The sequence below is a fragment of the Colossoma macropomum genome, unplaced genomic scaffold, assembly GCF_904425465.1.
Source record: "Colossoma macropomum unplaced genomic scaffold, Colossoma_macropomum, whole genome shotgun sequence".
Lineage (NCBI taxonomy): Eukaryota > Metazoa > Chordata > Actinopteri > Characiformes > Serrasalmidae > Colossoma > Colossoma macropomum.
In genome coordinates, this window is record NW_023495872.1 from 247,223 (window position 1) to 274,801 (window position 27,579).

The 27,579-nt window shown below is 39.3% G+C and overlaps 2 protein-coding genes across 2 annotated transcripts; both read right to left on the reverse strand.

The window, feature by feature from the left end:
* Positions 1-1,343: 1,343 nt before the first annotated feature.
* zgc:65894 (uncharacterized protein LOC335798 homolog) lies at positions 1,344-7,514 on the reverse strand. The gene is made up of 4 exons (XM_036563730.1): positions 7,274-7,514; positions 5,553-5,661; positions 4,420-4,530; positions 1,344-2,742 (listed from the first exon to the last, which is right to left on the reverse strand). The coding sequence occupies exons 1-4, from the start codon at positions 7,328-7,330 to the stop codon at positions 1,685-1,687; spliced, it is 1,335 nt and encodes a 444-aa protein (XP_036419623.1). The 5' UTR covers positions 7,331-7,514; the 3' UTR covers positions 1,344-1,684.
* A 9,080-nt stretch (positions 7,515-16,594) lies between these two features.
* On the reverse strand, positions 16,595-21,176 carry LOC118803203 (5-hydroxytryptamine receptor 3A-like). The gene is made up of 9 exons (XM_036563735.1): positions 21,049-21,176; positions 20,433-20,572; positions 20,189-20,233; positions 19,941-20,050; positions 19,288-19,457; positions 18,483-18,616; positions 18,151-18,361; positions 17,441-17,638; positions 16,595-16,851 (listed from the first exon to the last, which is right to left on the reverse strand). Exons 1-9 carry the CDS (start codon positions 21,092-21,094, stop codon positions 16,595-16,597), a joined length of 1,311 nt encoding a protein of 436 aa, XP_036419628.1. The 5' UTR covers positions 21,095-21,176.
* Positions 21,177-27,579: the final 6,403 nt, after the last annotated feature.

Below are 27,579 nucleotides of genomic sequence, written 5' to 3' on the forward strand. Positions count from 1 at the left end.
GCCAAAAAGTTTGCTTAAGATCAACGACAGGTTTGGAGTTTGATGTCGGCCTGCTGTTCTACTCTTTTTCACAATCTGACCAAATGGATGAAACTGTGCATCCAATGAGAGCCAAACCTAGCAAGAATGCTAAGACATCTCTTTGACCCTTGGGTGAGTGTTGTCCAGGCAACATGAGGGCAAAGGTCCAGTCAAATTGCTGCATGATGTAGGCCCAGATTGTGTAGACTCTTGCTGTTTTTTATACTTCAGTCATTTTTTTTTACAAACACAATGCAAAATACTATTTGTTCATTACATTTTCCTTGATTTCCTTTAAAGAGGCAAAAGCAATCAGTCTTACAGTTGTATGCAGTCAAATGACATGAGTTGGAACAGTAAATATAACTTTTGCACAGGCTCTGTAGAGGCATAACATTTGCATTTGACTGTATATCAAATATGGCTTGTTGAAAGCCTTATTAATATAACATATGACTTACAATGACATAATAGGACTTATGGAGGGCCTGAGACAATTAAACTGACTAACCGAAAGGAGCTGGACTTTCCCATCACTAGCCCAAAGGGCAGACACAGAGCCGGCTTTCATATTGAGGGGTTAAATTGATAACAAGAAGGTGGGGAGTTTCATTCTTCAATTCAGTCTTTCATTCACTGTCTAATAAGGTCAAATGGATGGCCCTTTTATTAACCTGTTAACTTCTATTGCACAAGCACATTTGCTCTCTAGAACTGACTCACTTCCCTTTTACTCACCTTGCACTTCCTCCCTCATTTCTCTCTTCCTCTGACTTTATATCACTGTCAGGAATGAACTGTTTTTAAATCAAGGGGCAGTTTTTACTCACTGAGTATTAGAGTAGTAGAGTAGAGTACTAAAACAGTATCAAACGCCATCTCTGAAGCCTAAAAAAGATTCAAATGTCTTTTTTTTTAACAGGTTTCATATAGGGGGCAATTTTGCCTTCATGTTGTAAATTTCAGCATCATTTTTTAAACTTTCAAGTCCCTGTTCCCTTAACCCTTTGCTAATTCCAGATAATGGCATTAACATACATGTATATTAAGTGGCAGTTTATTTTTGTCATTGATTTTTAAATATGCAGTGGCATCTAGTGGTCAGAGGTTGGAAGTGCCACTCAAAAGCAATAAGGGCTTGACAAAGCTGAAGTTCACCAGCTTCTTATTTGAAATTTCCTTTCCACCTTAAATGGTGCAGCAGTTATATTCTGGCACCTGTAACTCCTGCACCCTTTAAGGTGGAACCGCTAGGAAGCCAGCTTCAGGCCGGTGAGGGTTTCGCTCACAGAATCGCAAAATAAAGATGACGCAGTTCACAGTTGGGTTCACTCACACTTTTATTCAATCTATGTTGAATCCAAGTTTGTTGTGATGGTGAAAATAAGTAAGTATGGTGAACTCAGTGTTGCTCATGTCATGAGGGGAAAACAATGGACTCAGGGTTGCGAGAGCACAGGAATAAACACCACTGCTAATGTGAGAATGTGTCAACGAGAGCTTGCTTCCTTTTGTCTTGAACAGATACACCTTCACGAAACACCACGAGTGATGGAGACTGGAAGGAGAGAGAAGGTTGGGAGGGGAAAGGAAAGTGAACACAAAGGAACCGACGGAATTATTAGCTGGAGAAGAAACAGACGAAGATAAAGAGAAGAAAGGATTAGGCTGCCTCCTCTTCGCCTTCCTCCTCGAACTCGCCCTCCTCGGCTGTGGCATCCTGGTACTGCTGGTACTCGGACACCAGGTCGTTCATGTTGCTTTCAGCCTCGGTGAACTCCATCTCATCCATGCCTTCTCCGGTGTACCAGTGGAGGAAGGCCTTGCGGCGGAACATGGCGGTGAACTGCTCAGAGATGCGCTTGAACAGCTCCTGGATGGCCGTGCTGTTGCCGATGAAGGTGGCGGCCATCTTCAGGCCACGGGGTGGGATGTCACAGACGGCTGTCTTGACGTTGTTGGGGATCCACTCAACAAAGTAGCTGCTGTTCTTGTTCTGGACGTTGAGCATCTGCTCATCCACTTCCTTCATGGACATGCGGCCACGGAAGACAGCGGCCACTGTCAGGTAGCGACCATGGCGTGGGTCACAGGCGGCCATCATGTTCTTAGCATCAAACATCTGCTGGGTCAACTCTGGCACCGACAGAGCACGGTACTGCTGGCTCCCCCTGCTGGTGAGGGGCGCAAATCCAGGCATGAAGAAGTGGAGACGGGGGAAGGGGACCATGTTGACGGCTAGTTTGCGCAAGTCGGCATTCAGCTGGCCTGGGAAGCGAAGGCAGGTGGTGACACCACTCATGGTGGCTGAGACCAGATGGTTGAGATCTCCATAAGTGGGTGTGGTCAGCTTGAGTGTGCGGAAGCAGATGTCGTAAAGTGCCTCGTTGTCGATGCAGTAGGTCTCATCCGTGTTCTCCACCAGCTGGTGGACGGACAGAGTGGCGTTGTAGGGCTCGACCACTGTGTCGGACACTTTGGGAGAAGGTACGACACTGAAGGTGTTCATGATGCGGTCGGGATACTCTTCGCGGATCTTGCTGATCAGCAGGGTGCCCATACCGGAACCAGTGCCTCCGCCCAGAGAGTGGGTGAGCTGGAAGCCCTGCAGACAGTCGCAGCTCTCGGCCTCCTTGCGCACCACATCCAGCACGGAGTCCACCAGCTCTGCCCCCTCCGTGTAGTGGCCTTTTGCCCAGTTATTGCCAGCTCCACTCTGACCTGGAAGAGAAGAACAAGAGGGTCTATGAGTCCTTCATAACTCCACACAGTGGGTATGAACAATGAATAGGTCAGACTAATGGGATACATACATTCTTGAATAGCTCATCTAAACTAATTAGTGTATGATAATTTTGAAATTATGCAAAATTTCATTTGAAATAAAATAGTTTCACTTCCATATAGATACTAAACTCCATTTTGAATTCACTGTTTTGTCACAAGAGGCAATGCTTTACATATATCCACCTACTCTGCCTACAGCACTTTAGCCCCGCCCATTCTTGTTAAAGTAGGTGTGTTGCAGCCCAGACTAGAAAATTGTAATATGTGGGACCTTTCATTTATTATGCCGCATAATTTCTGCAGCTCTGTGACTGATAACAATAGTTATGTATACGTTTGAGAGAAATAAAGGGGAGATTAGGGCTGAATCTTCAGATAGATTGAACTTTAGGAAGCCAATTATGAAACCAAACAAACCAGTTATATCACAAATAGCACACAAGTAATAATAATAATAATAATAATAATAATAATAATAATAATAGAAATTGGACTAGATTACATGGTTTAAGCAATCCAAAAGATATTTTAGTCCTGTAATTTGTAATCATAGTAATGTTGGTAAATATAGTAGTGCTGCCATCTAGTGGCCTATCACTGAAAAGCAGAGGATGAGGCCTAATGAAAAGGCCCATATCCTACTTTTTACTGCTGTTTTCTTTCTCCTCTAGAGGTCCATGTATAATGTTTGTGTGGTTTTATGTACTACATACACTTATTTAAGTTGTTTCCAACTTCTGTATATCATTTACACTTAGACAGCTTGTTTTGTTGCTGTGCCTGTAAGATAGACCCTTTTTGGTGCTATGTAGAGCCCTTTTCAGAAAGGTTCTATATAGAACCATCTACAATACATTCTTCATTAATCTGAAGAACGCTTTTACAATGCAAAGAAACCGTTAATCATAAAACGTTTTTTGAGTGTTCATAGATCTATATAGAACCATTTTCTTCACCAAAGAACCCTTGAAGGACCATTGTTTTAAAGAGTTTATACACACACAAGCATATATATATATATATATATATATATATATATATATATATATATATATATATATACACTCTTAGCAAAAAGGGTTCTATATGGTACCAAAAAAGCGTTCTTTGTCTTGTAACGATAGTGGCACCCTTTTTCGTGCTATATAGAACCCTTTTCAAAAATGTTCTATATAGAACCATTTACAGCACATTCTTCATCAATCTGAACCCTTTTACTATGCAAAGAACCATTTTCTTCACTAGAAGAACCTTGAAGAACCAGAATTTGACCTCAAATATATATATATATATATATATATATATATATATATATATATATATATATATATATATATATATATAGTTGAGGTTAAATTGCAGAATGTTTGAAATGTAAATGCATTTGTTTTCGTGACATTACATCAGCAGTGCAAAACAGGCTGTTTATGTAGCTTGTCATTTTTAATAGCTACAGAATAATGAGGTGATTAGTTTAATAACTAAATAATATGCCTGCAGTTTAAGGCTTTCAACATGAAGTATAAGAAACTGTGAGTGATGCTGCCATTCGTGTAACTCAGTAATCAAATAAAGAAACGTAAGGAATCACTTGAGAGCTTTTTACGCTACCGAAGACGAAGTTGTCGGGCCTAAAGATCTGCCCGAAAGGACCAGAGCGGACAGAATCCATGGTGCCGGGTTCTAGATCCACCAGGATGGCACGAGGAACGTACTTCCCACCTGAGAACATGGAGAATCAGAGGAATGTTAAACAACCTACCACGTGGTATAAAATACATACAGTATTTATGTATGAATAAGCATTTAGGTCAAGATTAATGAGTCTGCATGTTGTTCTTCAACCCCTAGCATTCGCAGTCATGAGTGAAAACAAAGTCATGCTGTAATTTCATTTGAATTGTTTCTGACTCATATCTCAGTGAAATGTGCAGAGAGCTTGTGTGGAAAGTACAGATTCTAAACTTTCAATCCAGACTACATTTGTATTTGTGAGTAGAGGAAATTTGAATTTGGAAAGTTATTGTTGTCTCCACAGTCTTGTTTTGCAGAAAGAGTAACCATCCTTTACATTTTCACTGCTTTTGTCATGTTTCTGTATCAAAACAAACAGAAATTTAATGTAATGATGTAAACCACTCTGTAATTAAGTAAAGAATTAGGCAAGTACATTCAAATCAATCTGTAATACAAACTGAACATACAGCACAATGATAACAGTACTCCAGACTGCTAGGGGTTAATTGGTAACAGGCACATTCCACCTCCATTGTCCTTTACTGACAATGTTCCTTCTGTTGGTCTAAAAAAAACACAACAATGCAGGGCAGCCTGGAGGACGTAATGAGGAACAGGCCTCCAGCAGCTCGAGACAGCTCTACCGTTAACCACATCAGGAGAGACAGAGCTTCTCTAACTGTGTGGTCATCGGAGTAAGAGGGTGGGCGATTTATAGCTCTAATTTATATCATTTTACATTTCATGGTATATTGTGCATACCGGTGCATTGAAAGTTGCATATAGTACATGGTATTATTATTATTTTACTTGTTTACGTGTGTTACACGTTTTATTTTATTTGTTTGCTGTTTATGATTCAGCGTGTTTGTGTTTACTACAGTCTCCACGATACGGTGAAATCCATATGATTAGACAGGGAAGCATCTGTGGTTATGTGTGTTTATACCGCTATGACTCAGAGCTCTAACAGTAACCATGGTAACTGTAGTAACTGAGCTGTTTACCGGTGGCCTCGTTGTAGTAGACGCTGATGCGGTCCAGCTGCAGGTCACTGTCTCCATGATAGGTTCCCGTGGGGTCGATACCGTGTTCATCACTGATCACCTCCCAGAACTACAGAGAGAGAGAGAGAGAGAGAGAGAGAGAGAGAGAGAGAGAGCAGACAGAGAGAGTGCAGACAGATAGAGAGAGAGAGGACAGAGAAAGAGAGCGAGAGAGAAAGAGAGAGAGAGAAAACAGATAGAGAGAGAGAACAGAGAGAAAGAGAACAGAGAGACAGGACAGAAAGAGATAGAAAGAGAGAGAGAGAACAGAAAGAGAGAGAGAGAGAGAGAGAGAGAGAGAGAGAGAGAGAGAACCGAAAGAGAGAGAGAGAGAGAGAGAGAGAGAGAGAGAGAGAGAGAGAGAGAATAGAGAGAGAGAGAGAGAGAGAGAGAGAGAGAGAGAGAGAGAACAGAAGGCGACAGCTAAATATCTGTGTGTCTCCTCTCTCTCCTGCTCTGCTGCTATGAGGAGTTAAATGCTGAACTGATGTGGTTTGTGATTAAGGAGTGAATGGAGGAGTGATGGATGGGGAGGGGTCTGATGGGGGGAGGAGAGGAGGGAACAATAAATCAGCTTCATCACCTTCCTGGTTAACGATGAAATAAAAGCTTTCCTTTAACTTTTTAACAGATTCAGTATCATATTTAACAGATGCAGTCAGAGCTGGAGCTGATCTAGACTGAAGAACCTCTAAATAACAGAAGACTAGAAGAAGACGCAGCGCTGGAGTGTAGAAAATGAAGAAAAACACAAGCTTATGAATAAATAAACATGCTGAAATGCTCATGCTATCAATGTCAATCTGGAAAATAAGAATATAATTATATTTATAACAAACGGATTTTAAAAAAAGTTGGATGCACCACTGGAATCTATACATTGGAGAAAATATATATATATACATATAATAAAAAGCTACATATGCACTGTTATCTATTAGGATGTGTAAATAGGGGTGATGATGAATTCCATATATTGCCATTTATATCAATATGTATATATATAATTTTGAGAAAGCAATGCTGTCTATTGAGATGATGTCTGAATTGGGGTCTGTAAAAAAAGGGAAAACTAATAATAATAATAATAATAATAATAATAAATACAAAAAAACATTCCTGTCGTCTATATCATCATGATTCTAATAATTATAAGGCATTTTATTGGTAGCTTCTCTCGTTCAAAAATAAAAATAAATTAATAAATAAATAAAAAGATGCACTATTGCTGTCTGGATCAGAGTGGGTGAAATAAGGGAAAAAAAAATTAAATGAAAAATAATTTTTAAAAATATTAAATCGACCCCTCTGTCGATGTCGATATGGGACAATAGACACATTAATGTTATTGCAAATTTATAAAATCTAACCGTGCAGTTTAACGCAGTGAAAGGGCCCGAGCTGGCGGTGGGCAGCCGAGCCACACCCCTCCGCTGAGACACGGTCAGACACAATGAGCGGCTCTCAGAGTCGAACCCACAGCCGAGATACTCGAGCAGATTCAGCCCATTTCAGCCCCAGAACCCCAATAAAAGCCTTAATACGACTGTAAGCAGACAGACAGACGCCCTGCAGGGTCTGCAGTCCCAACGCTGAGAGCCGCATCCACTGACCCAGCCGCCCCGCGCGCTCCTGTTTTCAGCCCCTCTATTCCTCTCTAACGCTCTGATGTTGAACGTTACCTTTGCTCCGATCTGGTTGCCGCACTGTCCGGCCTGCAGGTGCACGATCTCGCGCATGGTGACGAGTTAAAGCGCAGAAAAAAGGCCGCAGATGAAGAAGAAAAAGAAGAAGAAAGAGCAGAAGAGTGAAGAGAGGAGGAGGAGGAGGAGGAGGAGGTGATGCGGATGATGGCGGAGGAGGAAAGAGAAGCCGGCACGGTCCCTTCAGCTCCGGCAGCGCGCGCGCACCAGACCAGACAAGAGCACGTCTGCGCGCTCCCGACAGGGGTGCTGCAGCATGACGTCATCGCCATGGCAACGGCCGAGCTCCTCTCCAGGCGGAGGAGGGGATGGGAGCACATAACATATAACAGTATATATATATATATATATATATATATATTTTACATATATATATATATATAGTTCATCTTAATGGGACAAATTTAAGTCTCACAGTCTTATAAAGGGGTTCTTTAGTAAAGGGATTGGAACCATCAGTTCTATACAGAACCATTTGCATGCTTAAAGCGTTCTACACATGGAGCCCTATATGGTTCTGTATAAATAGGGTTCTGCTATTGTTATGATATATGATGTATGCTTGCAAAGAACCATATACAACACATCCTCCTTCAATCTGAAGAACTGGTTCATCATACAATATCATGGTATCGTATCATTTCACTATGCAATATCATTAGAATTATAATTATTACAACACATTTTATTGAGTTTATTGTAAACAAAAGATGCACTGCTGGTGTCTGGATCAGGGTTTGTGAAAAAAAAAGGAAAAAAAAATAATAAAAAATGTAATTAAAAAAATACAAAACCGTTCCTGCCGTTGATGTTGACATGGAATAATAAGCACATTAATGTTATTGCAAATTTTAATGCAAAGAACCATTTAAGCATGACATAGAACCACTGTCTTTACTAAAGAACCCTTGAAGAACTGTCTTATCTTCTTTGTAGCTGTTATGTCGATAACATGGGAAATGATTCCTTTTTATATATGACCAGCATATAAATATGCATATTCAGTTGCTGTTGGGACAAAACCTTAAATCTTCATTTTTGTCGTTTTTCTTTTTTTGACTTAATTAAAAAAGGCAGCTGTTCTTTATGCTGACTCAAAAATGTCATGATGAACAAGAACATTTTTCCTTGTCCTGTCAAGTTTTTTTTCTGACAGCAGTGATGATATGCAGATGTATCTAGACACCTGTGGACCACCTGCTCATCCAGTGTAGAAGCTTGTCCTTTACTGGAGTGTCAGCCTCTACTCTTTGGGGAAGGCTTTACACTCGATGAACATTCAGGGTATAATTGAAATGATCCCAATGATGTAGTAAGATGCTATTGCTATGGCAACTGCGGTACAGACACTAAAGGGGATGGGGGATGGGGGGAATCACCAACCAGACATTGATGGAGCACTGCAAGAATGCCCAGCTCTGGTCGTCAGTCCTTTACATCAAAAAGGTTTAAACTCCAGTGATCCAGTACTTTGCTGATTTTTCTAATATTAGTACTTTAGACTGCAGTATGATCAGGAATGATTGGTATGACTCAGTGCAAATAAGTAATATATTATCACTGTCAAAATAACACCTTGTACCTCCACTTTTATTGCTTTGTTGTTATTATTATTATTATTATTATTATTATTATTATTATTATTATTTTGCAGAGTGTGTAAACATGAGCTGTTTTAATTTCCAAATGAATGGACCAATAGAAGTGCTCCAAAATTACTAATTAAAATAATAATAAAAAAAAATTCGATAAACTTACGTTCAAAGCTAAAAGCGTGTTTTCCTTCTGCTGTAAAGTTACCATTCTGAAGATACAAGATTTTAAAATGTCACTGACCAAATTAATAATATCATTAATAAGAATATATTTAAATTCTTCATTCCATCAAGCAGGTATTTGGTTTCAGCGTCGCTCCGCTGCTTGATTATTTCCGGCACCGCCATCTGTTTTCACACATGTACAGACTGAGAAATCCGAAAGAAATCAGAGTAAGAGTTTACATGCACTGAGAAATCTGATTACTGAGCTAAAATCCAGCTCTCTTTATCGGATTTCTTAATTGGATTTCTAGACTTTACTCCGATCTAAGAAATCAGAGTATGCTGCTTACACGACCATTTGTATAATCAGATAACTGCAGAAATCCAACTATGATTGGATTATTAAGTGCATGTAAATGCACTCATTGAGAAACATAATTTGACAAGCGGGTGAGTTTGTCGACTCCCAGAATCAAGTGTTGCACAGAATTCAGAATATTTTGAATAAAGAAGTAAAGACAGCTTCCATGTTGCAAAGATATTTGACTGTGAACTGAGCTGTTTCTTCATTCAAGAGATTTGTCAGGCAGGTACAAGTGAAGCGCACAGACATGCAAACAGGGACATGCACAAAAAAACAAAATAAATGGTCACACTGCGACTGACCAGACCACAGCAGGCTTTCAAAATCACTCATTGTCAAGCATTTGCCACAGACATGCATATATATAAACATATACATATATATACATACAGGCATGTCTTTGGGGACGTGAGACAAAACACCTGTCTAACCTGTGGTTACATTTGCTTTTATTGAAATTATGTCAGAGAAGAGTCATACTGAGGACATAAGCACTGCACACATTTGTTTCTTAATATTTGATGACCACGTTTCACGGTAAGACCACCACACTCATTTTTATGTCTAGCAATCAGTTCTTTTTGTATCATCTTCCATTGTACCATGTATATGTTCTAATATAGTGTAAAGTTTTTAGATGTTGTATTTTAGACAGATTGTAGGTGTAAATATATATTACATGTATATGTTCAGTTTAAGGCAGCAACGTTTCCCATAAGTACATTTACAAATGCAAAGGATTTAGAAGGACTGAATGGTTGCTTGCAGTTGAAGAGCTACTTTGAGATATCCTTATTTTTGCAATGTTATCTGTTAATTTTTATCATTTTTGGTTTGCTACCTGACCAAGTAGTATATCACAGCTGTATCTCTAAAAAGGTAACTTTACAGGATACAGAAAAACATCTGAATTTTTAATGGAAGTAAACGGCGAAATATTTTTCCCAAGTAATTTTGGACCCAATTTTTTTGGACTGTTCATCATGAAGTTAGGAAACAACATAAAGGGCAATTGCCTTTTTCCAAATTATGTTTATATAAATAAAAAAAAAAATAAATAAAATGGACAAATTGATTTGTCCTGACAGCAACTATATATTAGTATATTATACATTTGATTACATATTAAGAAATAAGCTAAAAAATACTAGAACTGTAGCTGAAATGTGCACTAAGGACATGACAAGTGGACTGAAATGGACTCTGTCTCAGGAGACAGAATTGATGCAAAGCAGTTTTTAGGCAAGGGTGATTAAGCATAATCAAGTATTAGAAATCATATATGTGGCTCTTCTTTGTACAGTGAACTGATTTTCTACTAAAATGTCACTGTTAAATTAAAGTTACATAAATTAAAAATTCTACTAACATCAGAATTATCCAGGCTGTGGTTCTATAAATGGTTCTATATGGGTGTGAAAGCTGAATGACAAAAATGGAAAAATACTGATGCCTTTGAACTTTAATGCTAGTGAAAACTTTTGGATGGCCAGGAAAACAAACAGATTCTTAACCAAATTAAGCCTCACTAATCACTTAAATCTCAAATAATACCAAACTATTAATATAATACCAAACTATAACTACTACATAGTTCTTATTTTCAATGTATTATGAGAAGAACGTACACCTACACACTTAAAAAAGATGGTTCTTTAGTAAAGAACATGGTTTTATATAGAATAATAAACTCTTAAAGAAACATTTGCATGATTTAACATTTCTTTACATCGTTAAAAGGTTCTTCGGATTGATAGAGTGTGTATGATGAGGTTCTAAACAGCACCAAAAGGTTCTTCTACTACAACAAAAGAAGAACGCTTTTTGGGGCTATATAAAACCCTTTTCAAAAGGTTTCTATATAGAACCATCTTCAGCACATTCTCCCTCAATCTGAAGAACCTTTAACATGCAAAGAACCCTTTAATCATGCTAAGGGTTCTTTGAGTGCTCATGGTTCTATATAGAACCATCTTCCTTACTAAAGGCCCCTTGACGAACCGTCATTTGTAAGAGTGTAGGAAAAGACCTTAAATCTACTGCCATCACTCACTTGAACCCTAAGCTTAAACTCAACTCAAAACACTCACTCTAACTTTAACCTTAATCTTGGCCCAAATAGTACACATAAACCTAATACTCATTCAAACCCTAACCTTAACATCAAACCAAACAATAAACTTAAACCAAACACACACTCCAAACTTAACCTTGGCCCACGTATTAATCCTAAACCTAACTCTAACTGCAACTCTAAACTTAACCTCGAGCTGCATACCAAACCTAAACTTCACACTCACTCCAGCCCGAACCTGAACCTCAACCCAAACACTAAACGTAATACTCACTCCAAACTTAACCTTAAATTTGGCCCAAATATTAATCTTAACACTTACTGAAACCCTAACCCTAATCTCGACCCAAAAACTAAACCTAACACTCACCCCAAACTTAACCTTAACCTTGGGCGAAATATTAATGCCAGACATAACACTCACTGCAACCCTAACCTTAACCTCGACCTAAACACTAAACCTAAACTTAACACTCACTCCAACTCGAAACTTAACCTCAAACCAAATACTAAACCTAAACTTCACACTCACTCCAACCCAAACCTGAACCTCAACCTCAACTCAAATACATTCATTCTCACCCTAACCTTAACCTCGACCCAAATACTAAACACTAAACCTAACACTCACTCCAAACTTAACCTGAACCTCGAGCTAAACACTAAACCTAATACTCACTCCAAACTTAACTTTAACCTTAGCCCAGATATTAATCCTAAACCTAACACGCACTGCAACCCTAACCCTAACCTCAAACCAAACACTAAACTTAAACCTAACACTCACTCCAACCCTAATCTTAATCTCAACCCAAACACTAAATCTAACACTCACTCCAACCCTAACCTCAACCTTGACCCAAACACTAAACCTAACACTCACTCCAAACTTAACCTTAACTTTGGCCCAAATATTAATCCCAAACCTAACACTCACTGCGATCCTAACCTTAACCTCGACCTAAACACTAAACCTAAACTTAACACTCATTCCAACTTGACCCTTAAATTCAAACCAAATACTAAACCTAAACTTCACACTCAATCCAACCCAAACCTGAACCTCAACCTCAACTCAAATACTAAACCTAAACCTAACACTCACTCCAAACTTAACCTGAACCCTCGACCCAAACACTAAACCTAACACTCACTCCAAACTTAACCTTAACCATGGCCCAAATATTAATCCCAAACCTAACGCTCATTGCAACCCTAACCTTAACCTCAACCTGAACACTAAACTTAACACTCACTCCAACTCGAAACTTAACCTCAACCTGAACACTAAACCTAACACTCACTCCAACCCTAACCTTAACCTCAACCTGAACACTAAACCTAACACTCACTCCAACCCTAACCTGAACCTCAACCTGAACACTAAACCTAACACTCACTCCAACCCTAACCTGAACCTCAACTCAAAATCTAAACCTAAAATGATTCTAACTGTAATCTTAATGCCACCCCAAAATCTAAACCTAAAACCTACGCTAACCCTAATCTTAATCTCAACAGAACATCTAAACCTAAGCCTAATACTCACTCTAACCAAAACATAAATTATGCTGTTAATAATGCTTTTGAGTTTAATCAGATAGTTTGCTATCATTTTTAGTTTGTAAATAACCTGTAGGAGACAATCAAAATAACATCTGACCGAAACTCTTTTTTTTCCATTGGACAGATTGTTTGATCACAGCAGTCATGGATTTTGTCCTTGCAAACTCCTCTTCACCAGCCAATGAAACTGCAGCTCATTCGAATAGCCTCAGCTCTGGCCCTGACCCTGAGGACCAGTGCCCTGCACCAGCAGAAGGAATCATGTTTCTGGTTTCCGTGGGGATCCTTACAACTATTGTTGGTTTCCCTGGCAACGTGTGTGTGATTTACCTAATGCTGCGAGGGGAGGTGGAACGGTCAACGTCTGATGTTTTCACCCTCAGCCTGGCTGTACTGGACACTGTGTACTGTCTTACCCTGCCCCTGCACCCACTAAATCTTTTCCTACTGGACAATGTGGTCATCTTTCAACTTTGCCTCTTCCTGCTAGGCCTTAATGAGATTGGCAGTCCACTTTTCCTGTCTTGCATATGCATTGACCGCTATGTTGCTGTAGTGCATCCCATAGTGTTCTTGAAGTTCAGCAACGGGCACCACCGCTCTATAGTGGCTGCACTTGTGTGGTTGGCCACTCTTGGTCAGTCTGCTTTTGTGGCAGCATCTTCATTCAAATACAAGAATTACATCTCTGTGGTGCTGTTCATGGCCGCCTTCCTGGTCATCCTCCTCTGCAATGTTTTTGTGCTGCGAGCGCTCAGGCAGAGCGGCCCAGCCATCGGAGAGCTTCACCCCATTAAAAGACGGGCCTTCCGCACTGTCCTCACCATCTTCGTCATCATCGTCATCAGTTTTCTTCCAGCGGCAGTAATCTATCCATTTGAGCCTGTTTTACCGGACGACATATTTGAATGCTACATCTTCCCCATCTGCTACGCCTTCATCACGCTGAGAGCTGCTCTACAGGCCTTGCTCTTCCTTGGCCGAACCCAGAAGCTTCCCTGCATGACCTCTTATCTGGGCAGCAGCAGCGATAATGATGAAAACTGCCCGTGCTGCTGAGAGAATGATATTTGCTCAATGTTTGCAGGAGAAGAACTGGCTGACAGTTGCTTCTGAAAATGTTTTTATGGAGCCTTGCTGGTGACATCCTGTATAAATAAAAATAATGTGTGGCCTTGACTTAGTAAGGCATGGGAACAAGATAATAAAGTCATGGCTATGATTTAGTAAGGCATGGGAATGACATCCTAATGCGTGGTCATGACTTAGTAAGGTGTGCGAACGAGATCCTAATGTGTGGCCACAACTTAGCAAGGCATGATCTCATTCCTATGCCTTACTGAGTCGTGGCACTGACTTAATTATCTCATTTCCATGCCTTACTAAGTCATGGCACTGACTTAACTATCTAATTCCCACACCTTACTAAGTCATTGCCACGCATTAGGACCTCCATGCGTTAATAAGGTGTGGCCATTAGGTTTCCATGCGTGTGGCCACACATTATTTTTATTTATATGGGATGTCACCAGCAGGGCTCCGCACATTTTCAAAAATCAAGGCTCAATTTAATTCTTGTCGAACGTAGAAAGATGCCTGAGATAGGATAACAATGACCTCATCACTCTGTGCCTTGACTAGAATGTGGAAATTTTCCCACTTTCCTGCAATTTCCCATGTAACTCAATTGGAAAAACTACTTAATGATCAGTGTTTATAAGGCCACTGCAGTCTCAAAGTCAAAAAATCAATTAAGCATTCAGACCTTAGACATTTACAATGACTCAGTGTGAAAATAATGCTTAAAATGATTTTTTACTTTTTTCAATGTTGCTTCTTGAAAGATCTTCCTAAAAGATATTAAAAGATTTCTTTTAAAGTGAAGTTAAGTTTGTTTTATCATGTTTAAAAACTGAAAAAAATAAATAAAGTGAATTTGTAAATGAATAAAAAAAAATATTAAAAAAATGCTGTCCCACATTTTCTCACTACCAAAATCAGTTTTAGTCCAAAGGTGGAGTCTTATTTTAGCCATGGTCCTGCATTTTAAAGCAGGAAGTGAGACTGAGCAGCATCCCATTGTTTTTTAGGTAAATGTGTCCCAAAGTCACTACCGAAACATATTTTCTGCAATTAAGCAAACTTATTTTGTGTTTCAATAAAAAATATTATGATTTTATGTGTGTTCATCTGTTCAAAGCTGTGTTGGTCAGGCACTGGCCAGTGTTGTTGATGCTCTTCATACTGTTCTTCATTATCTTATTATTATTATTTGCTTTTTTTTGTACCACTTTCAGAGTTTTTGAGCTCGAACTACAAAACTTTGCAGGTTTGTTGAGTCTAAATGGGAGAAGTCCACTTCTAGCAACAGCCTACCTACACCTTAGCAACAACCTTGGACAACATATCAATGGCTTAGCAACACCTTAGCAACCACCTTGGATAAAATAGCTGTTTATTTTGGGACTCCTGCCACTTGACTCATGTCATCATGTCTGTTTGGCTATGAGTTTAGAATTTGCCATTGCCAAGCTGACTGTCTGGACCAGATCAACTTACCTTTAAAATCTTGATGTCCAATATAAAATTGAAGTTTGAAGTATTAAAATATCAAAGAATAGGCCCACAATGCTCCTTATCACTCTACTACAGCAGCGAGTCAGACGTGTAGACATGTAGGCATTTACATCTAAAAGTCAATTTTGTGACAAAGTTTGATGAATGAACTTGACAAAAGTTCAAAAAATGACAAAAAGGAATTGGGTAGAAATCATTTATTGTGATTGTTGCTTTACTTGCTTTAGAGTGCAGTTCACATGTCTATCCTAATAACCAGTAATTTGTCAAATCATATATTATGTATGTAATCCTGTTAATGTTTTTACTATTCATGTTCATGTGAAATCCAGGAAGAGTAGTTGATTCCTATTGCGCAAAAATTAAGGCGATAAAAAAACCCCAACAAAAACCAATAATGAATAACCCCTCCCCCAAAATAATCAATAAAAATTTACTCACTACTTTAGACTAAGATTCTGAATGATAGTACAGTAAGCTGGTGGGAAAACAACAACATAATTATTTGAAAGTTTTAGGAGGAATGCAGGAATGAATGAAAAAGACTAGACAGGGAACCTGCATGGTATGAAGGCAAAGAAAAAAAAAAAAAATTGTTCCTCATAGGATACTTGCACTAACATCAACTAAAACAGAAAGAAATGAAATCCTGACTATAACAGGCTAGGCTACACTCTCAAGAAAAATACAAAGGCGAGCATGGGGGCTCGTCCGGGATCACAGAGGGGACCATGCTAGATATCAAAGAAACTTCTCCATTTATTAAAGTCAGCAGTGGTAATGTTGGCTTGCCTTTGCATCAAAAGACAGAAATCTTCGCGATGTAACTTCTTATCTGGAAGGCTGATGAGGAGCTGTGGTCATTCCAGGGTCAGACCTTTTTAATAAATGGTCTGTTTTTGATCTTCAAATACCAGCCAGCCATTCAGGCCCAACATATTTTGTCAGGTCTTGTTCAATCATCTGTTCAGAGTCCACAGCAGTGTGAGAGAGAGTGCAAACACGGCCAGAGTGGAGATGTAGAGTTTGAAGCAGAACCGGTCCAGAGCCTCCATCAGGTGAAGTCTGGAGCTGCGCTGAGCGTTCACCCGGTTCAGCTTCCTCAACTCCTCACTAACATCTTCTAACTCCTCCTTTAACCTGTCAATCACACAGCCCCGCCCACACAGCCCTGGCCCCTCCCTGCCATGCCTCAGAGCAAATGACCTCTTCAGACCTACAGAAGATGGAATGTAAAGTAGGTGTTATGAACAACAACTGTACAGGACATATGGTTTCAGGAGCAGCGCGGTGTAAATACACAGATATACAGTCAAACGTAACAAGAATCTCGTAAAAAGTTAATATCTTTTGAGATAGTTTGAAGAATTTTATGCTTCCCGGTTCACACTTCATTACGAACTCCAATTCCCAAGATCCCTCAGTTTGTCATGTGGCTCCACCAACCAATCACTTGCCAACCAGCAGATCCCAGTCAACCAAGTACTGATTGCCGTCACCTGTTTGCCTGTTTATAAACGTCTGTTTTACTACATCTTTGTGAAGTTAGCTAAAGCTATAGGCAATGATACTAAGAAAATGGGTTAGCTGAACATTTCACATCAGACAGATTGTATTAGAATGACCAATGTTACTCATTCATGCTAACCTAAGACTGATTTTGTAATCATAGTTTAGCTTTACTTTCATGGCTGTCTAAAATTAGCTCTATTGTTCCTTCATCAGTTGTGCTTTACTCTAATGAAGGTTTCCACCGGCATTTAGCTTATAAAATATGGTACCTTTACCCAGTTAGCATGTAGTACCTCTGTTAACATGCCGCCGGTATGCACGGAGGTGCTCACTGGGCCCATCTGTCTTCAGGAGCTGAGGAGACACTCTCTGTATGATCTTCTCCAGTGGAGTGGAGTGTGTATGTGAATCTGGCTGTCCGAGCGTCAGAAGCAACACACTTTCCCCCATACTTACACACAGCAGTATGAGGCACACCACCAGGTAAACACCTGAGAAACAGTTTAGAGTCTTGGTTCAGCCAAAAATCAAATCAAACCCCCAGATTCTGACAGAAAAAAAAGATTTTTGTAAAGTTTTGCACTGGAGTTACGAGGCTAATGCAGCTAACACGTATTAGAAGGTTATAATTAAATGATAATGGGCAAAGGTATGTCCATAATTCAGGCTTCAAGATGGCTACAGTTTTTAGCTATGCTAATGTACTTCTGTACAGATAACAATATATCATATAGGGTGAGAAACCACATGAGCAAAAAAAGCTCATTTTCAGCATTAGCCTCATAGCTCCAGCATAATGCTAAAGAAGCAAACTTCAGTCGCCAACAAAGTCTTGGCTGGACAACTACATTTGGGTGCATTCTGGGTGAAACTGTGAATTGGATTTTTGGCCAAATGTACGCCTTGAGATGGATAAAACATATATACAGATAGCTAAAAGAACAAACAACAGTCATCAAATTGTGTATGTTTGCCTACTCACACAATGAACCACATACATTACCCAGCACAGGTGTGGTGTCTCTGAATGGTGGCAGTATGTCAGTGATGAGGACTAGAAAGACGGTGTAGCCGAAAAGCAGAGTGACCTTGAATGGGATTCGCTCAGCACAGTTCACCGGCACTGCAAAGGCTGCAACATCAATGAGCATCACCATCAAACTGGGCACCATCAGATTCAGCACATAGAACAGACTGTACCGGCCCAACTCCACCTGTTGAGTAAGGAGAAGGATTATATCTTATTAATTAATTGATTATAATCTTATTATTACATAAAATTACACATTTTGTTATGACTCCAAACATTTGAACACTGGTGCATGTAGTGGGTACCTGAAAGCTGAGCTGTGAGTACTGTTTCAGACTGTAAGTGTACACTTTAACCTCCATTAAGTCCCATTCACCATGGCCTTTTCTGTCAAACTCAGAGCGCCCCCTGGTGTCCACATACAATATCACATCCTGCTCTGCAATAAACAAAAAAGATATCAGGCTTGACATCACATTATAGCCAGCAGTATGGCCTATACTGCTGACAGCAGTGCAGTGATTATCCTGCCTCATGCAGGACTGTGTACAGGTGCCTTGGTGGGCATGAAATATGTTTATGGACCACTTACAGTCATATGCAAAGTTTGGGTCAAAGTGATTTTCAAATTGAAAATAGGTCAACACATCCTTTGCAAAGAGCAAGCTTGAGTATGGCATTTTAGTGCACTGTTTCTATTTATTTGAGCAGTTTAACATATTGAAAAAAAAATATATATATATATATGCCATAACTTTTGTACACTCCACATTCGTTTTATTTTTATTTTTTTCAATATTTTAAATTCAGCATATAAACAGTAGGAGTACTAGTAGTAGCAGAGGCATGTTAACTTATTCATACTTCAATCAGGGGTGTCATTTGACCAGGGGTGCCCAAACTTCTGCATATAATGGCATGTCCACTTTTTAAAGAAATATGTATTTACCAACATTTCATGTTTGTTTTAAACAATTTATAGTTTTCTCACACATCTTCGTCTTGATGAGTCTTGATGTCCCTCCTTGACCCTTAAAATGAGGTGCAATGCAACTAATTCTGAATTTGAAATTCATCGCTAATCCAGAGTCCATGTGAACATGTGTTTACCTGTGTGCAGCTGAGGGTAAAGGGTAATGTTGCACTTTTGCTGGTCAAATGGAAACAGGAGCATGGCCAGATCACAGTGCAGAGTCAGCACTATATCCTCCACCCTGTTCACCCAGCCTGTCCATTCCACACATACGTAGCCCTCTGAGTACTGCCGATGAATGGCAATACTGTGCAATAACACATAAAAATGCATATTTTGTAACAACTAGAATTAGAAACGAAAGAAATCTAGATTGAGAAGGAGCCCATTATTAAGCCCTGTGGAACCCCACAAATCCTGCAACAATATTACCCATTTTAACTATAATCGCCCTTAACTTTCTAAAAGGAATTTGCAACTTTAAAAAAAATATATATATATGGGTTGGATTGACAAAAATACATAACTTATTTTCCAGTTTGTACAGTATGCATCAATCTGAATGTGGTGATTGTTATAACTGATTAATTTTTTGGAAAATATAAAATTTTGTTTAACTGTTCAAAACAATTTAAAAAAGGGGTATGTTTTTCAGTCACCTTTGTGTCACCTTTTGAGATTTCATAATTCATTTAATCACTTCCTGAAAATGTATGAAGATACTTGGTTTGAATGAACTTACTGTGAGGTCAGGGATTACCCATCCGATATGGCAGAAACATAGACTTACGCCTCTTTAATGGTGATATCGGGGGTCCAGAGTCTTGAGGTTGGCACAGTAAAGTTTGGCAGACCTCCATACCATGAGGGGTCCCATGACACAAACTCATCCCTCCATCTCTGCATAAATAGAGAGGGAAGGTTAAGATGTAGAGAAAAGTTTTTTTAAGCCAAATGTATCAAAGGATATCAGAGCAAAGCATAAATAAAAATTAAATAAAATTTAAAGTTTTTAGTATTTATACTGCAGGAACCTACCTGGCTTAGACGAATGTGAAGTTTGACCGTTTCTTCCTTTTCATTCTGAAATAATGTAAACCAGTGATTTGCACACTTCATAACTTCTGCAAAGTAATCTCTCATGTTGTTCTTGTTCATGGTCCAAATCCCCGCAGTGTGGGGATTTGGGATGTTGCCGAGGTTAGTGTTAGAGTTGGCGTTTACACAGACTCATACAGAAGCACTTAGAAACAGCTACACACTAGTGTGTGAGTGAACTCACCACATCGAGAATTTTGAGGACGTGCAGATCCAGATAAAGGCTGAGTGGAGAACTCCAGTCTTTTACAGGTCTAACCCAGGCTGAGGAGAGGCGTGTTATATTGCTGACCGTAGAGATCATATCTGAATTTGCACAGCACACTGACACACACACACACACACACACACACACACACACACACACATGCATACCCTTAGAATACTGCAGACATACACATTAACACACACTTTGTAACAAACCTCTAGTATGACATAGCAAGAAAATGAAATGCAATTTAAAAGGGGGCCTATTACGGAGCCATGTGGAACACCACAAATATTACAATATTGCAGAGCAATATTATCCCACAGTTTCATTGGACCTAGTAGATTCAAAGTTCTTGAATAATAATAATAAGTCTAACAACAGCTTAAACGCTCATACTAATGTTGCTGGCAATGAATGGAGACCAACAGCTGCCTGATATCATTTTCAAAAGGCTAGTTATCGGCTATTCGCTTTCATTATTAGCAGCTTTAGCATTACTGACCGAAGCATACCTTTCAGATCGGCAGCTGGAAAATGAAAAGGTTAACTTCAAACATAAATGAAGCGGAATTGGTTCAGACATTTTTACCTGTTGAGGACAGAAAAACTGCTAGCAGGGTGATCCATCCAGCCATTTCTCCATTCTTTCATCATCACTTGCTCTGTTCGCTTTCTCTTTTACACATTTTTGACTGTTTCTGTTCACCTCTTACTCTGAGTCCGTCTGTTCTCAACTCCTGTGAGGAGTTATATGACTCGTTTAGATATTCAAATTCAGTTCCCCGTGTGTAAAGTGTGTGTGAATGTGTGTAATTTGATTATCAGTATCAGCCATTTCTCCACAAGCAGGAGGCCGGGGCTAACGGCTTGATGGCTTGGATGTCTGAAGAGCTTCCATTAGACGTGTTAAGGTGAAGCAGTCGGGTGAGTAACCATCCGGTTCTAATAATGTCTCTCAGTGGAATTGAAAACTATGAGATTTATAGTTACAGTTACAGTTACTCAGGCTGTTCATATATATATGTTTTGACAGAGACTGGAATGGCAGCTTTTCGGAAAGGTGACATTGGATTTACGCTGCTGATGTTAGAGTCTACACTTCTGTTACTGACGCCACATCTGGTCCACGGTAAGTTATTCATCTTTCAGACAAAAAGCAGAAAAATTAAACGGAAAACTGAACATCTGAATATAATAGCACATTTTCATTATTTGGTGTTTCCACTCTTTATTTATTATTCTTTACCTTTATTACAGCTTCCATTCTTTTCAGGAGTCTCACCTTCAGTTTTTCAACAAAATGTGCAAGGGTATTTTTCCACCCCTCCAAAGTTCAGTCTTAGTAGTTGATTGCATTTTCTGCTTCACAATCCAACTAATCCCAAACACGTTCCATGATGTTAAGGCCTATTTTCCTTTGGCTTTGTCTTTATGCAAGTGGATTATGTTGTATATAATATCCTCAGAAATATCCTGAAAAATGAAAAACACATACTTAATTACTTACTAGCTCTTTTGATTGGAACTCGAATGAATGTAGACTTTTGCAGAGTGCTGTATTTAAATACATGTTATTGTTGAATGGTTGAACAGGTGCTGCATCTGACCCGCCTCACTTCTCTCTCATCCAATGGCTGGACGGTGTGACGGGGGCAGAGTCTGCCAAGCTCAGACCGGTTTCTGATTGGAGGAGCTCTGTGCCCGTCAGAGTAGACCTCAGCATCCTGAGTGTCCTAGGAGTGGTGAGAGAGAGAGAGAGAGAGAGAGAGAGGAAGTTCTCTTTCTCTGTTAATCCATCTCATAGTCCATCTTCAATCTGTGTATCAGTCGTCATGCTGTTTTTGTTTTCTGACAGGATGAGAAGAATGAGCGTCTGCTGCTGTATGTTCTGTACACACAGGTACAGCGTGAGCGAGCTTAACACTCACGTCTGTATCTCTCTCCCTCTCTGTCTCTCGCTCTCTCTGTCTCTCTCTCTCGCTCTCTCTGCTGAAAGATATCATGTAAACCTTTATTTAACCGGATTAATTTCTCAGGTCACTCTCACAGGCAGCTTCCTCTGCCTGACATCCTGTTTTTAATACTTGTATGTGTTTCTCTATGGATGGGAGCTCGATTCTATTCTATTCTATTCTATTCTATTCTATTCTATTCCATTCTGCTCTTTTTCTACTCTTTTATCTGCTGTTTTATATCATACTTTGTCCTATTCTATTCTATTCTATTCTATTTTATTCTATTCTATTCTCCATTCAATGTCCTCTGTTCAATTCTGTCCTTTGTTTTGTTCTACTCTGTCATTTTGTTTTTTCTATTGCTTTATTTTGTGCTGTTGTTTATTCTATTTTTTCTACTTTGTCATGTTGTATTCTTTTCTTTTGATAATATTCTATTCTATTCATTTAATTTCTATTCTCTTCTATTATTTTCTATTTTTCAGTTTACACAATAATAATAATAATAATAATAATAATAATAATAATAATAATAATAATCACCATCATCAGTAAAGGGTATTTTTCTTGTCATCTTTTGATATGTGTGTACAAACAATAGCAGGTATGTGCACCCACAGATACCTGTGTAATCACACCAAGAAAAAATGAACAGGAAAATGAACAAAACCATAACAGACACATAAACAAAACTAGAGTAAATAATCTAGGACCATAATCATTTGGAATCCCTCTCTTTTTCTCCCTCTGTGTAGGGATGGAAAGATGAGCGATTGCGATGGGATCCCTCTGAGTATGGGGGTGTGCTGAGGGTCACCGTTCCTGCACACAAAATCTGGCTTCCTGATATTATCTTATATGAGATGTGAGCATCTTCAAGCCCTCTCTCCTCTCTGTCTTAACGCCACACAGACGTTAATGTACACAAATCAACATGAACCTTCTGTGATGTTGCACTTTCAGCAGTAGAGGGCACTATTGCACAGCATCCTATTTATTCTCTCTCTCTCTCTCTCTCTCTCCAGGGCTAATACTGAAGAAGACTCACACTACAGTCGTGTTTCAGTGACTAATGAAGGGTGGGTGGAGTTACAGCAGCCCCGCCTCCTGGAATCCAGCTGCCCACTAAACCTCTATCACTTTCCACTGGACCAACATACCTGTAACCTCACTTTCCTTTCCCAGTCACACACAGGTACACACACACACACACACACATACACACACACACACACACACACACACACACACAACTTAAATGATTGTACATTTAAAATGACAAGTGTCTCCAGTGGTTCTAGAATTTAACAGAATTAGAATATATTCTATTAGAATGTATTGCATGACTAGGTTTATCACATCTCTCTCTTTCTTAATCTCTCTCTCTCTCTCTCTCTCTCTCTCAGTGATGGAGGTGGAGGTGTACTGGGGAAGGAGAGAGAAAGACAGTGTGTTCTCTAGAGGAGAGTGGGAGATCCTCTCTCTCTCCGTTCCCCCTAATCTTCAGCCCGTCCCACACTTTAACACCTCTGCCATCAGAGTACAGGTCAGTCTGTGTGCTGTCTTCAGGCTAATTTAGGGCTGATTATGCCATATGGAGACATTACCACCAGTACTACTGGAGTCCTGGACCTGAAATGGAGTCTGACTTGAGGTTTAGTTTTCATGGCTTGTCTTGGTTCATTCACTTGATTACTTTTATCTATGACTTCAGAATGGAATTGGATTTGAACTTATAATCAGTGTTCAGCTGTAGCATCGCTACGAGCTCTAAAGCTGTTAATGTAACTATTCAAATTCATATGACATAATACGACAGCCGGCCTTCATTTTGAGGTTCAACACTGGCAAGATTGTTTTGTCACCAGCCAAGTCATTGTGTGTAGACGAAGTTTATGTTGTTATTATCATAATTATTATATATACTTACATATATCTTTGTATATTATAATTACTATATTATTAATAAAATCTCAACCTGTGGTTTTTAAATAGTTGAAATGATGAGCAGAAAGACAGCGACCTAATACTTCTACTTCTCTAATCAAGTATTAGTTCATATTACTGTATTTGAATATTCCATATATTGCTATGAATAGATTTGAGAGCTGTTTCTAAATTCCAAATGGCAATTGAGGCCCAACTTGGTCTTGAAATTAAGCTACCTTAACATGACTCTGACTTGAAGGTGAGAGAAAATGGACTTGACTTAGAATTAAATGACTTATGAAATGAAGTTGACTTCACTTAGGATGGGAGGGGGGGTCAGGTAAACTTAGAATTTACTTGGAATTGGACATATAACTTAGACTTAACTTGGACTTGAGGGTAAGATAACTTAGGCTTAACTTGGACTTAACAGTAAGATAACTTGGACTTAACTCGGACTTGAGAGTAAAATAACTTAGACTTGGTATTGAGGGTAAGATAACGTAGACTTAACTTGGATTTGAGGGTAAGAAAACTTAGGCTTAACTTGGACTTGAGGGTAAGATTACTTAGACTAAACTTGGAATTGACAGAAAGATAACAGACTTAACTTGGAACTGAGGGCAAGATAACTAAGGCATAACTTGGACTTTAGAGTAAGATAATGTAGACTTAACTTGGACTTGTGAGTAAAATAACTTAGATATGGACTTGAGGGTAGGATAAATTAGACTTAACTTGAATTCAAAGGTAAGATGACTTAGAATTAACTTGGGCTTGACAGTAGGATAACTTAGACTTAACTTGGACTTACGAGTCAAATAACTTAGACTTGGACTTGAGGGTAGGATAAATTAGACTTAAGTTGAAATTAAGGGTAAGCTAACTTAGACTTAACTTGGAATTGAGGGTTAGACTTGATTTAGAATTGAGAGCAAGATAACTTAGACTTAAATGTAACTGATGTCTAGATAACTTTCACTTGACTTGAATTACAATTGATACAGATGATATTGTGTGTGTTGTGTCTGTAGGTTACAGTACAAAGGTCTCCACTGCTCTATATGGTCACTCTGTTATTGCCAAGTGCTCTGATGCTGGTTCTGGACCTGCTGGCCTTCCTCATCCCCGTCTACCTCAAACAGCGGCTCAGCGTCATGGCAGCCGTCTACACTGGGCACTTCATCTTCATCATCACAGTCTTCAGCCTCTTCCCTCCTTTCACCCTGCAGCTACCGCTTATCGGTGAGCAGAAAGGAGATCGTCTCATTTTTTTTAAGGCTTGTCTGACCACTGATAGATGTTTAGAATCGGTCACTGGTGTGTCTCTTGGCTCTTTCCTCAGTCTGATCCAGTGATTCTGTTTAATCTTCCTTGCTTTCTTTTCAGAAATCTACCTCTTTGGCTCTCTGGCACTGCTGGCCTTGGGTGCTGTAGAAACAGCTGTCTTGTTCCAGCTGGCCAATGAGAGAAACTCATGGGTGGCAAAGCGCATTTTCCCCACCCTGTGGCAGCTGATGGGGCGGAGACAGTGGGAGGAGCCTCAAATGCACAGTTAGCTTCAATTACAATTTGAATACTAATGTAAAATGCTTTTCATTTTCTTTTCTTAAGTGTTAAAGCAATAATTTGGCAAAAAAAAACATATATATTTTCTCATTTTACCAAATGTAGACATATCTCATCATTTTAGCTCAATTTTTAATTATTTTACCCTCTTGCCTCCACCTTCCTCCTGTTCTTTCATGTTGTCTCCTCTAGGGGGCAGTGGTGTGTGTATCTGCATGAAGCTGGAGGAGTGTGTGTGTGCTCTACAGGTGGAGCTCTGTCATGTTCGCCACTTCCTCCAAAGCCTACGTGAAGAGAGGAGCACTCTGAGCATGTGCAGAGAGCTGAGCTCAGCTTTAGATCGAAGCTACCTGTGCCTGCACTGCCTCGTGCTGGCCATCGGGGGCGCCATACTGTACTGTCAGTGGAGAAGAACAGCATGAGATGACACACACTTGAAATACACGACAGCCAGAATTTTCAGAAGCAAGATTAAGTTAACTGTATAAATACACTCGATTTTTTTTTCAAGAAATATTTTACCTCTGCAAAAGTTATGTTGTACTTTATATGTTATGTTATATTTTTCCCAATATGTTGAACTCAAGAAATAAATAGAAAATGCGACCTACAATTTGCAGAAAAATGTCATGTTTAAGCCCTGTAGAGGATGTGTTAACTTACTTATATTTAGAAAATTAACAAAATGTATGTAATTTGATGGGGGACGTTAAAAACTTTTATCATGACTGTATCTTAGCTTTTTCTTAAATTTTACATTAATTAAATTTCTTCTTTAGCTTTAATGACAGCAGAACATACAACCCTGTTTCCAAAAATGTGTGACTGGGTAGGCCCTAGGTCCGTAGAATGACCCTGTGATGGGTTTTAGACATTCATCATACCTGCTGAAACTTCATTTCGGTAGGGGGAATCAATGCATGGGCTCAGGGACACTTCCATCTGTGAACACAGTTTGTTGCTGCATCCCCAAATGCAACTTAAAACTCTTCAATGCAAAGTAGAAACCATACATAAAGAGGATTCAGAAATGCTGCCGCCTTCTCTGGGCCTGAACTCATTTTGGATGGACTGAGGTGAAGTGGAAAAGTGGTCCGACAAATCAAATTTTGAAATTGATTTTGAAAATTGTAGATGTTGTGTCCATGGGCTAGAGAGGACAGGAACAGTCTGGCTTGTTATCAGTGCACTGTTGAAAAGCCAGCATCTACGATGGTACAGGGGTGCATTATTGCACATAGCTTAGTGAACATGAGCTGAATAGTACATGCAAGTTTTGGAGAAACATATGCTGCCATCCAGATGATGTCTTTTTCAAGGAAGCCCTTGCTTATTTCAGCAAGACAATGCTAAACCACATTCTGCATGGTTCTATAGTAAAAGAGTCTGGGTGCTAAACTGACCTGCTTGCAGTCCAGACCTGTCACCACTGATAACATTTGGCGCATTACGAAATGAAAAATTCAACAAAGGAGACCCTGAACTGTTGAGTAGCTGAAATCCTATATCAAACAAGAATGAGAAAACATTTCACTTTCGAAACTACAGCAATTCGTCTCAACAGTTCTCAAATGCTTACAGATTGTTGTTAAAAGAAGAGATGATGTAACACAGTGGTCAACATGTCCCGTCCCAACGTTTTTGAAATGTTGCTGGCTTTAAATTCA